General features: G+C 38.0%; 1 protein-coding gene across 1 annotated transcript; it reads left to right on the top strand.

The window, feature by feature from the left end:
- Nucleotides 1-697: 697 nt before the first annotated feature.
- adamts15b (ADAM metallopeptidase with thrombospondin type 1 motif, 15b) lies at nucleotides 698-10,044 on the top strand. The gene is made up of 8 exons (XM_084125478.1): nucleotides 698-1,869; nucleotides 3,209-3,341; nucleotides 4,375-4,542; nucleotides 4,642-4,925; nucleotides 5,880-6,057; nucleotides 6,135-6,310; nucleotides 7,355-7,530; nucleotides 7,808-10,044. The coding sequence occupies exons 1-8, from the start codon at nucleotides 961-963 to the stop codon at nucleotides 8,577-8,579; spliced, it is 2,796 nt and encodes a 931-aa protein (XP_083981604.1). The 5' UTR covers nucleotides 698-960; the 3' UTR covers nucleotides 8,580-10,044.
- Nucleotides 10,045-13,208: the final 3,164 nt, after the last annotated feature.

The raw sequence follows: 13,208 nt of genomic DNA, 5'->3' as shown, positions 1-13,208 counted from the left end.
TAGGCTAACAACTTTATCCATTCAACTTCATGATGAATATGTTGTTCGTGAATATGATATTCGTGAATGAAGCTTCTTCTTGTTACGTATAATTTGATAGCCTACACAGTATCATGATAGGCAGTTCTAAATGCACCATAAAAATACTTTTTTCCCCAAAAAATATTACTCTTTAAAAAACACTTGAATACACGCAGGCTATTAAAATGAAACGGATATTAAACAGACACTTCTTTCTAAACGCGTAGTGTTTACCCTTAGTTCACAGTTCTTTCAGGGATTCGGTTCCATTGAAGTCTTGTTCGAATCTTTGTTCATTGACTTCGTTAATTTTTAAACTTACTCTCATGGCTGCCAATAACTCAAAGTAGCCTAAAATAATCAAAATGATTAGGATTATGTGTTTTAATGCTTTAATAATAGGCATAGATCAAATATTTGAAATGATTAAAACATTTGCATTTCATTGCATTGCATTTATTTTAATAATTTTATTCTATTTTTAGTATTTTTTTTAAATAAAAAGTAAAAAATTAGGAGTAATTAAAAATTATGTATCATAAAAATAAGCCCGTTTACACAGTTCCCTCAAAGTCATTTTCCAAGTAGCCTATTTTCACACCTCTATGAAATGACAGGCATTTCTAATAGAGTGGGAGGTAACCTCTGAAGCGCGCCTGGCTTGATGCTCATATTTAGAGAGCCAGAGGTGTCTGCGGTGTTCAACATTAACCATGAGTTCTCATCTGAACCTCCCAAAAACTTATATTACAGTCTGCAATGTTTACATATGACGCAAAAGAATAAAAAAGAGAGAGCCGGTTTCACAGAGAGAAACACCATGGCGATGGAAGGCGATTGTGGCAATGCTTAATTCTTATGACGGATGTACAGAACCGTGATCGAGAGCATCACGGTGTGATTTACACTTTGAGGGATATATAATCACCAACAGCAACGATGTCGGTTTTCCCCGTTGTTTTGTTTTGTCACTTGCTTTTTTTAACGAAAATATACCTCTGTATGGAAACTGATTTTTGTGAACCTGTTCGACTTGACCGTGAAAATTTCCCAAGTCCTGACAAACCGAACAGAGAACTTGTTGTTTACAGAATAAACGCTTTTAATCAGGAATTTTATCTCAATCTTCTGCCTGACTCAAGTTTTCTGGCTCCTGACGGCACATTTCAATATGACACCTCATCTTCAAGTGCTTTTTCAGGACCTGCTCTCAGAAGATGCTTTTACTCCGGTGAAATTAACGCAGACAGGAGTTCATACGCAGCTGTCAGTCTCTGTGAAGGTGTCCGAGGTGCGTTTTCTTATAACGGGATGGAGTACCTCATAGAGCGAAGGTCGACCAACACAGATGATGCTGAGAAAACGCACATCATCCGCAGGAGAAGACATCTTCACGCTCGGAACTCAACATCTCGGTGCGGGGTTACATCTGGCTTAAACCCGGGCGCTGTGGAGTCCTTAGAAAAGTACAAGCACGCGAAGGGACATATGAGGAACTTCACAGAAACTTTGAGCAGATCGAAAAGATTCGCCTCTATACCGAGATACGTAGAGGTCTTGGTGGTTGCTGATGAGTCTATGGCAAAATTCCACGGTGACGACCTGAAGCATTACATTTTGACTCTCATGTCTGTCACTGCAAAGCTGTACAAACACCCCAGTATCTTGAACGCCATCAGTATAGTGGTTGTAAAGCTTATGGTGATTAATGAGGCAGAAAAGGGACCCAAAGTATCCAGTAACGCGGCACTAACACTGCGCAATTTCTGCACCTGGCAGAAGAAGCTGAATAAGAACAACGACAAACACCCAGAGTATTGGGACACGGCTATTTTGTTTACAAAGCAGGTAAGAAATACATACGGGTCAATGCTATATTAAGTCATTTAAAATACCCCAAAAAATGTAATTCATCCCAAATGACTTCAATACATCCCTTCTATGATGAACATGTTTTGTTGTTGTTTTTTGATTAAATGTATATATATAATCTAGATTGTATATATACAATCTAGCTTAAAGCGTGTGTGTATATATACACACACACACACACACACACACACACACACACACACACACACACACACACACATTTGGTCAAGGTGCCAAGAAAGTATTTTATTACTTTTTTTTTAGTTGCCTATACTCAAAATATTTGCTGAAAATGGTATAAATGTTTTCTTCAAAAATGTTTCAAACCACCATGAACACAAAGATTACATTTCTACTATGCACACACGCACACACGCTTTAAGCTAGATTGTTAAAATATTTCTACTTTTCATCACCTCTGATATCCTGATTAGTCACTGACCCATTTCTTCTTTTCTTAATTTGTTCCTTATTGGTCACCTGGTATGGCTGAGTTTGTTGCGCATTACATCCTTTAGTGGTTTTGCCATAGTAGAATCCCTTTCTAAACGAACATGACATGCCATCTGGTAGAAAACATTTCTGGAAACATGTCAAAGCTAGGGAGTGCTCCTAAAAGAAAATGTAATTTTCTACCATTTGATTCCAATACAAACTTAAAAGCAGTATTACATCATCAGAAAGCTGAAAGCACATGTCAGGAGTTACAAAAACACCAAATATAATACCGACTCGAGCAGAGGATTGATCGAAGTCAGCTGTCTCGATGATGCCTGCTATGCCAAGATACCTGCGCTGCACCTGTTATTTCAGCAAGATTAACTCCATACCTTTATACTTGTAAATAAAGCAATACAAATTTGTTTCTGCTAAATATTTAGTAAAAAAGCTATTATTTTAAGTGTTAAAAAAGCTTCACTACTGAAAGCTGAACTAATATATCTTCCTTGACAGTATGAAAAACATGAACCATTTATTTTAAGACACTATGTTCAACATTCCCAAATGGTATCCCTGAAGACTCCAGGTGGCTGCATTATGATGTTCTCACATGGTTCCATCTGTCCTGTTAACAAGGTCATAACTACAGCTGTTTACAGGCATTCTTGACCACCCTTGCTGGTCCTGTGCTTCTCATTATGTCAATAGCCATTAAGCTTGAATCCTGATTTGGCTAATTGGAATTAGACGGTACACACATACGCTTTGGATCAGACCTAAGCAATAAGCTGTAGCTGTTTCTAGCTGTCATCTTCATACTGCCCCCGAAACACTTTATGCCTGTTATGTCACAATACAATGACTGATTTCACAGAACCTGTGTGGGGCCACTACGTGTGACACTCTGGGAATGGCTGATGTAGGCACCATGTGTGATCCTAAGAGGAGCTGCTCAGTTATTGAAGATGATGGTCTCCCCTCTGCCTTCACCACTGCACATGAACTAGGTGAGATCTATGTCTGGTTTCAAAGTCAGACTTTTGTGTGCAAAAAAAAAAAAGAAAGAAGGTGAACTGAAGGTCCCTGTCTGAGTTCTCTGCCCAGTGCCCACCCTGAGACTTTCTGTGGTGTAATTATGTCGAATCCTTTAGGGTGATGGGACTTTGATGAGGCTTCTCACTCCTGAAATTCTATCGCTGATTCCTTGATCTTTAAACATGAATGTTGTGCCAGCTGTTTCAAGAAAAGAAAAAATCAAACTGTCTTACTCTATTACTAATTTAGTAGAACGATGACAACAACATTCAAGAGTTTTCCACATCTCTTGATCCCTGGGAAACAAAGGTTTAATAAAAGACAGATGAGAAAACATTGGCAGATGCTGAAAGAACCACATTCACTGTGGCTGGTCCATGAGTGCCATCCTTATATTGTGTGTACAGACCTATTAAACTCTTTGAACATATTTGAATGTGTTAGTCTTGCAAACAGACTGATGATAGATAGATAGATAGATAGATAGATAGATAGATAGATAGATAGATAGATAGATAGATAGATAGATAGATAGATAGATAGATAGACAAATAGACAGGCAGACAAATAGACAGATAGATAGATAGGTAGATAGGTAGATAGGTGGATAGATGGATAGATGGATAGATGGATAGATGACTGATTGACAGACAGACAGACAGACAGATAGATAGATAGATAGATAGATAGATAGATAGATAGATAGATAGATAGATAGATAGATAGATAGATAGATAGATAGATAGATAGATAGATAGATAGATAGATAGATAGATAGATAGATGATTGACAGACAGACAGACAGACAGACAGACAGACAGACAGATATCAAATAAATTGTTGATACAGTTTATTCAGTAAAGGTAACTGACTGAAATTATTGAATGTGACATGAAATATTTTTGTCAATAGCCAAACTGTGTAAAAATATAAATATTAATGTCCAAGTTCCCTTATCAAAATTAAAACTGACATGGCTTGACTATTTCTCTGGCTCTTGTCCAGGCCATGTCTTCAGTATGCCACACGACAATGTGAAGGCTTGTGAGGAGGCATTTGGAAAGTTGAAGGACAACCATATGATGTCTCCGACACTGATCCAGATTGACCACAACATGCCATGGTCCGTCTGCAGTGCTGCCATCATCACAGACTTCCTGGACGCTGGCCATGGTGAGTTTGCTGACTACTCTGTTGCGATCAACACTGACATGTGTATCTCAGCCACATCGAACAATATGCTCAGCACAAATTGTACTCTTTGCTCTCTAGGTGACTGTCTGCTGGATCAGCCCCAAAAGCTCCTGGCTCTTCCAGAGGAGCCTCCGGGTGTCAGCTACTCGCTCACCCGTCAGTGCGAGCTGGCCTTCGGCTCAGGATCTAAGCCTTGCCCGTATATGCAGGCCTGCTCCAAACTGTGGTGCACTGGGAAAGCTAAAGGACAGCTGGTGTGCCAGACTCGCCACTTTCCCTGGGCTGACGGGACGACCTGTGGAAGCAACAAGCTGTGCCACCGGGGGATTTGTACTGATAAGCAAAATACTACCAAAGACAAGGTGAGTGATACATCTCACTGCAGACAAATGCGCTTGATTTGTCAGTCACCTCTGGATATTAAAATAAGTATACTATTACGCTCACCACAACTGCATTTATTTTGACCAAAAACAGCAATATTGTGAAATATTATATTTATAATATATTTATAATATATTTAAAAATTTAGTTTATTCCTGTGATGGCAAACCTGGATTTTCAGCATCATTACTCCAGTCTTCAGAGTCACATGATCCTTCAGAAATCATTCTACAAGCTGATTTTATAGTACAAGCATTTCTTATTATTATCAATGTTGAAAACAGTTGTGCTGTTTAATATTTTTGTGGAAACCAATTTTCAGTATTCTTTGATGAACAGATATTTCATTTGAAATATAAATATTTTGTAACATTATTAATGTCTTTACTGTCACTTTTAATAACTTTAACATGTCCTGGCTGAATAAATGTTTTTGTTTCTTTCAGAAAAAGTCTTACTGACTTATGAACAGTGATACACAGAATAGTGTACACACAGTGTATACAATAATTTATTATATTATTATATTATTGATGAAGACAATGAAGTATTTTTGTCCAATTTTCCAGTAAAAAAAATACTAAAAATATTAGAAGTAAAATCAGGCATTAATACTTGTTTTCATAAATTTTAAAAACAGTTTGTTAAAAACAAATGAAAAAATCTGCCTATGCACAACAAAAAAAACACTTTTATTCAAGATATAATATTTGAAAACAAGTCTGCAAGATACAATCTTATCCAGTGTTGATTCTCAAATAAATTTAACTTAAAAAATAAGAAGTCTTTTTTTATGTGTTATACAATGTTATACAAAAATTCTGCTGACAATTTGATGCTAGTCTAGGCTAGCTTAATATTTGTTGAGGATGTTCGCTAGTCTTTTCATCAGGTATGTAATCATTTCTGAGCCGTGTGGACTCTTTCCGCAGGTAGATGGCCGTTGGGGTCGATGGGGTCTGTATGGTCCGTGTTCCCGTATGTGTGGGGGAGGGGTGCAGCTCGCCAAAAGGGACTGTAACAACCCCGTCCCTGAAAACGGGGGCAAGTACTGCCAAGGACTGAGAGTGAAGCATCGCTCCTGCAACGTAGAGCCTTGTAAAGATTCAGGTAAACTAAATCTTTCAGCCTCCTGTTAAACAATGAATGAGTCAATATCCGTATCTGACGGTGATTATTTGTGACAGGAAAGAGCTTTCGTGAGGAGCAGTGTGAGGCGTTCAATGGCTTCAGTCTGAACACTAACAGACTGAGTCCGTCTGTGGTCTGGGTCCCGAAATACTCTGGAGTCTCTGTTAAGGACAGATGCAAGCTCATCTGCCGAGCCAATGGCACCGGATACTTCTATGTCCTCGCGCAGAAGGTAAATAAACTGAATAAACTACCCGCTTCAATATTTCAAAGTTGTTTGACATTAGTGGTTTATATGCAGGAGGAGTTCTGAGCCAGTTTTTTATCTCATGGAAGGAATAACATCCATTTTTCAAAGTGAACAAGATACTTTTAAAAAGTAATGGGAGCTTATCTCTCAGATATGGCTGTGTGGAGTGACACAGTGCAGGGCTGCTTGTCACAATCACTACAGCATGTAGATGGGAAGAGAGAATCAGCCACAGTATCAGCAACCTATACAGCTAGTGTCTCAGCTTACAATAGTTACACAACTACAACCATGTCCTAACCAGCTGCAACACAACACAAGCGACAAGTGATGCTAGTCTGTTAGTCGCTTGGTTTCTATTTATGAGCTAGCCACGCCCACATGACGTCCCATTGGACCAAAATCCTGCTTATCATCATAATATTTTGCACTACTTGGTCAACATACCACACACACTGCACCCTTGTGCTTATTTATTATTACTGACTTCTGTATATTTCATACTTATATGTATTTTATAATAAGTTACTCATTATATAATACTTATACTTACATTTCTAATACTTTCTTACTTAAATCTATCTTTCTATATCTTTAGGCCATTGAAAAGTTTAAGAAAGGTTTCTTGATTAGCAAATCAGCATATTGGAATGATTTCTGAAGCATCATGTGACACTGAAGACTGAAGTAATGATGCTGAAAATTCAGCTTTGCCATATAATAAATATATTTCATTCTCATTTGTATTTCTTTTTCTATTTAAATACTTTAAAACAACCAGTGGAGGACAAATCATAAGATTGTTTTTGTACAATGACAATAAAACCCCAAAGAGTTTGACTTGATGAAACATGGACAAGGAGAGCTAGAAGTGTTCCTGTTGCTCATTTGGCAGAACATGCCACTAACAACACCAAGGTCATAGGTTTTACTGGGAACTACTCTTGTATAACTCAACACCTTTAAGTTACCGTACTTAAAAAGAGGCCGATGGTGTAGTGACGGTGAATGTTATCTGTGTGACAGGTGGTGGACGGAACCACTTGTTCCCCTGATACCTCAGCGGTGTGTGTTCAAGGAAAGTGCATCAAGGCTGGCTGTGATGGCAAACTGAGCTCCAGCATGAAGTTTGACAAGTGTGGTGTGTGTGGTGGTGACAACCAAAACTGCAAGAAAGTCTCTGGAATGTTCACAAAACCCATGTAAGTGGGTAGATGGTTCTAATTTGATTTATATACATCTTTAATATTATTATTTATTTTACTGTAATATTTTAATTTAATAATTTAATCATATAAATGTTAAAGTCTGGTGGAACACCTTCATTTCCCATAATGCTATGGCATGTTGAATTTTTTTGAATTGTAAATTCCACTTCAACTTCTTATTTCACCTGTCATTCCAGTACAACTTCCAATTTAACGTCAAAAATTCAAATTCATTCTGAATACTGTCCAATCCTGTGATCTGCTTTTACAGGAATGGATATAACTTTGTGGTGACTCTACCGGTCGGAGCTGCAAACGTGGACGTAAGGCAGCGCGGTTACCGCGGTTTGATTAACGATGACAACTATTTAGCAGTAAAGAATGTCCAAGGCAAATACCTCCTGAATGGAAACTTTGTGGTCTCAGCGGTAGAAAAAGACATTATCGTGAAGGGAAGTTTGCTGCGCTACAGTGGAACCGGCACATCGGTGGAGACGCTGCAGGCCACTAGACCTCTCAAAGAGTCTCTTACCGTGGAACTGTTGTCGGTGGGTAAAATGACACCGCCTCGCGTGCGCTACTCCTACTACCTGACTATGGGAAATAAACAGGGCAAGATCTTAAAGAAGGAGGAGAGGAACCCTACCCATAACAGCGTGCTGGAAGACAGCAATAAAGTGGAACTGAAGAAGCCGGCCTATAAGATGCCGTCTTATAAGTGGGTAACGGCAGATTGGAATAAGTGCTCAGTTACCTGTGGGAACGGGGTCCAAAGTAGAATGATACAGTGTTTGGACTCAGATGGGGAAACAGCCACACACTGTGACGGCACCCAAAGGCCCAGTACTATGAGGGTGTGTGGTGACCCTTGCCCAACGTGGAGCATCGGCGAATGGTCCTCATGCTCTAAAACCTGCGGGAAAGGCTATAAGAGACGCCCACTGCGATGCATCTCTCAGACTGGGCTGCTTTTCCCTAGAGACAATTGCTCAAGCAAAAGAAAGCCACAGGAACTGGACTTTTGCACCGTTCGGCCCTGCTAGAGACCCATTCTGTGTGTTCTGGGACCCATTTTATGGAGCTAAAACGTGAAAAGCAGTGATCTTTATACTTGTGCGTTCTGTGGTGCCTCACTTTTTTTTTTAATGGGAATACCGTCATGAAATAAAGACAAAGACGATGAGGAATTTTACCATGTAACATTTTAAGGTATAGTTAGATATCACCTACCTCGAAAAGGACAGGGTGTTTTAAAGCAACCAAATAAAACAGACCACGTAAAGTTGTAAAATGTTGTTATGGCATTAGCACTGTCACAAAAAACAACAACTTTTACAGCATCTCCTCTGCATGTGGTTTGTAGATAAAGTGAAGATATCAGATTTGTGGCAAAAGTGTTTGAGTTTGTATTCAGACTTTATATACATGTGAATAATTTGATCTAAATGTGAAGCATATTGTATGCAAAAATAGGGCATCTTGGTCCATGCACTATTGATAATTTGTATTCGTATATTAAGATGAGCTAGTCAGTAGATTAAAGTGTTCCTAATCATTGAAGGTCCAACAAGCAGAATTTAGGGTTACATATAAGTATAGAGAAGACAAAACAATGGCGCCATTGTTTGAGTTTATTAAACATAATCAGTATCTCACCCTGTCATTTTGGGCTGAAGAGGACAGATTCTGAAAACATATTTACTTAATAAAATAAATAATGTTAAAGTTTAATATAATGGTACTGTACACAAAGGGATAAAACAGTTAAGATACTTTAAATAAATCAGTTCATATACTTTTATGGCAATAAACTTCATCAGTTCAGCTTCTGTAAGTATACCATAAGACAGTCTTTGGGTCTTGTAAAACTGAACTCTGCTAAAAGACACTGATGCAAATATTGTACAATGGCCGCCCTAAATAAAAATCTATAAAAATAAAACGAACTAAACCCAGTTTTCAGTTTTGGATTAGGGGTGGATACAGGTAAAGTGAGATACTTTCTGATCCTTTGCCATCGCCTTTTTAAAATGTGATGCCAAATGGCTGAACCTCTTATACAATAAAAATTTTAATAGCTAAACTCTCCACAGTATACAGAGGGGGAAAGAAAGAAGAAATATTAAACAAAAATATAAGTCGTATTTTGCCTGTATTCATACTAAACATGAAGCTGCTATGGCCACTATGATTTTAGTAAAGTCACCATGTCTCCTGGATGGAAAATCAAGAGTTTTATTGTAAATTAATTGGATGTATTCTCTGCTGGACTTTGATGTTTTGTAACTTGTGCAAACAATCCCTGTAAACCAGACGTTGTTGCTGAGAGCATCTCATTCATTTTAAAGGTGCTCCCTTATTTCATGTTTTAATTTTTTCATCATTTGTTAATACAGCAAAAGGCACTCATGTTTTTTTTATTGAAATTCATTGTATACTATGTATACATCCATCGACTGTGCATAAATAAATAAAGAAATTACATGAAATGTTTAAAGGTATATCCTCACACTCTTGGGTATGGGGAAGTCATTTGGTCATGCATGCCACACTATAGGTAATCACTTTACCAAAGGCCGGACGAAGCATCATGGAAAATCCCATGGTATACAGTGACACTGGAATTCTGCTGAGACGACTGATAAGCCATTACAATTGTGTGACAGAGCTCAACCATCTGACAGACTGATAGACTGATCGACTGAAAGACTGATAGAGACCGATAGACTGATCGACTGATCGACTGATAGAGACCGATAGACTGATCGACCGATAGATAGATAGATAGATAGATAGATAGATAGATAGATAGATAGATAGATAGATAGATAGATAGATAGATAGAGCATCAGAATGGACGGATGCTTTTTCAGGTGAAACCTAGAAGTGTGGAAACCATAAAATATCTGCATTCATAAGCAGTCACATTAAATGGGACTATTTCTCTTTGTCAGCCCTGCACATCCCCTGTCAATTAAAACCAGTGGTGGTCAGCTATTTCCAACTCAACGATTTCCAACTCAGTGATTTCACAACAATTGAAATCCCCCCCCCCTTCCAGAATTATAACATTAGTCGCAGCAAGCACTAACTTGGCATTAAAATTACAGTATTAAAAAGTCAAGCCAAGCTTGACCAAGTCAAACTCAAGCCAAGGTTAAATTAAATAATACTTAATATAGTTTTTATAAATTAAAACAAGCAAATAAATGCACACTTTTGTAGGCCTGAGTGAGTATTTGTGCAACTCTTTCCTGCCCTACTATATCAGTAGTCCCTTTAAATACATGTGAATTAAACGTGGAACAATGCCCCTCATCATCATGCTAATGCTATCTCAGTATGCAAAATGAGGACTGTTGGGACAATCCAGACACAGGATGGTTCTGTTTGGGGAGGCAGCTGCTTGTGGGGGACACACATGCTTTCCACTACATACTACTTGGTGGACAAAGTACACAACTTCCTTACTTGAGTGAAAGTACAGAGACTACAGGTCAAATATTACTCCGTTACAAGTAAAAGTAGTAAAGGCAGATTTTTACTTAATAAGTAAAAGTACAGAAGTACTTTTTTTTTTTTTAAGTATTAAGTATCAAAAGTAAAAAGTAAATGTCAATGCATTGTCTTATTGTTGTTGCATTGTTGTATGTAATACTTACAGTACCTCATGCCTCTGAATCTATGCCTGCCTACCTACCCTCATATCACTTTCAAATTTATTTCTAGAACACCAGTAGTGGGATTGAATGTGAGATTGAATAAGTCACTCAATAACGTCCACAATGGCTTCGGACACCGAAATGGCTGTTCCCTCAAATAGTGCCCTATTTAAAGTTTTTGGCTTTTAGTATGAATATAGCCTTACTGTTATCTATAAGCTAGTGTGCTCCAAAACAATGACAAACTTCGCATTTAGAAGACCAAACCCAACGTTGAAAATGAAAATGAGGTTGATGTCAGAATCCAATGCCAGATTGACATTAATCTCCAACGTTGGACAGACGTTGTATTGTGGTTGAAAATGAAAATCGTGTTGACGTCAGAAACCAGCATCAGTCGGGTTCTGACGTCAAACCGACTTTCATTTCCAACCAAAATGCAACCCCTGCAATCAAAATCATCCCCTTAGTGACATTACTACTTTCTACTCAAGTACCTCGACAGAATTGTAGTGGAGTAAAAAGTACGATATTTGTCTTTCAAATGTAGTGAAGTTAAAGTAAAAAAGTTTCCAGAAAACATAATACTCAAGTAAAGTACAGATACTCAAAAAGAGTACTTAAAGGCACAATATGTATTTTTTTTGCTTTAAAAATATAAAAAATCACTATATCTATGTTATATATTTCTTAAAGTTGTGTATTTACATTATCCCGACAGTTCCAATTAACTTCTAAATCCAGAGAAATTAATATTTTAATTCGAAGACACGGACCGTGTCTTTATTTCCGTTATGTCGCAGTCAATGGCGTCATATCCGCGTTGTCCCTGGTTTCCGCTCGTGCTGCCATGGTAACCAGAGCTATGAACCAGAGCCCTCTGATAGTAACCAAGACGACAGACGTGGACCACTGTAGTTTGCAATGTCTATCTGCACGCTGTTGTTGTTTCATTCAAACATTATGGACCATGGCAAGCAGACTTTGGATAAAAAAGGAGAACTAAAACGAGAATCAATATCAGCGCGGTGTTTTCGAGATGCCTATCTCCCATAGACAGTATATAAACGAGAGCTCCACGTCCGAGACTTCGACCGCTCCTACATGTACTTTATTAAACAGGTGAGCACATTTACATAAAACTAATCAATGTTATATAGTTCAACAATGATAAAATGTCAGAATATGATCTGTATGTTATTCTAATGTTGATCTAGCTTAACGTTACTGCTAACGTTAGTCTCATACAGACAAACTAAAACATAAGTTACATTTCAACACATTCAAATGCAGTTTAGTGTGATAGTGTAATGTTAGACCAAGTGAAACAGCGCTGCGTTACCTCACAAGTTTAATTTGTCTAATAAACTGACCTGTGAGTAGTGATTCTGCGTGTAGTTCGGTAGAATGAAATGTCCATATTCCTTTTATATCCACGGGACTCGCGTCACGTTTGGAGCGGTTTGGAGCTGATAGCTGTCTCTTAGCAATCCCGAACTGCTTCATATCATAGTCATGACAAAAACATCGATGTATTAAGTCATCCATAAACATTATTAGATCGGTCGGCTTGACGTTGACGACAAGATCCATAATTCTTAGCAAATGTTGCGTCATCAAACTACGCCTTTGTTATTGTAAATAGGTTAGCGACCCCTAGTGGAGAAAAAAATCCCATACTGTACGTTTAAGTACAGTACTCAAGTTAATTCACTTTGTTACTGTCCACCTCTATCTACTTGTGTGTTCTAACATGTAGGTCACTGTGATTTTGACAAGTAACTGGCTCCTGGGTCAACATATTTTGTTGATCCGGAACAACATTCCTGTCCAAAAATTTTGTCCTACCCCTAAACCTAACACCATCCATAACTTATCCCTAAAATCAGAGGGAAATTAGATGTGCATAAAACTGATATAGAAGTAACTGGTTGTACTGTAAGCTTAAACTTGACATAAACTGTAAACTTGTCCCTCAAATCTGATTGTTTGATTGGAATGTTGTCCCAG

Source organism: Abramis brama (genome assembly GCF_963993115.1).
Source record: "Abramis brama genome assembly, chromosome: 10".
In the NCBI taxonomy this organism is placed as follows: Eukaryota; Metazoa; Chordata; class Actinopteri; order Cypriniformes; family Leuciscidae; genus Abramis; species Abramis brama.
Note: the sequence above shows the minus strand (reverse complement) of the source record. Positions and strands in the feature narration are given on the sequence as shown.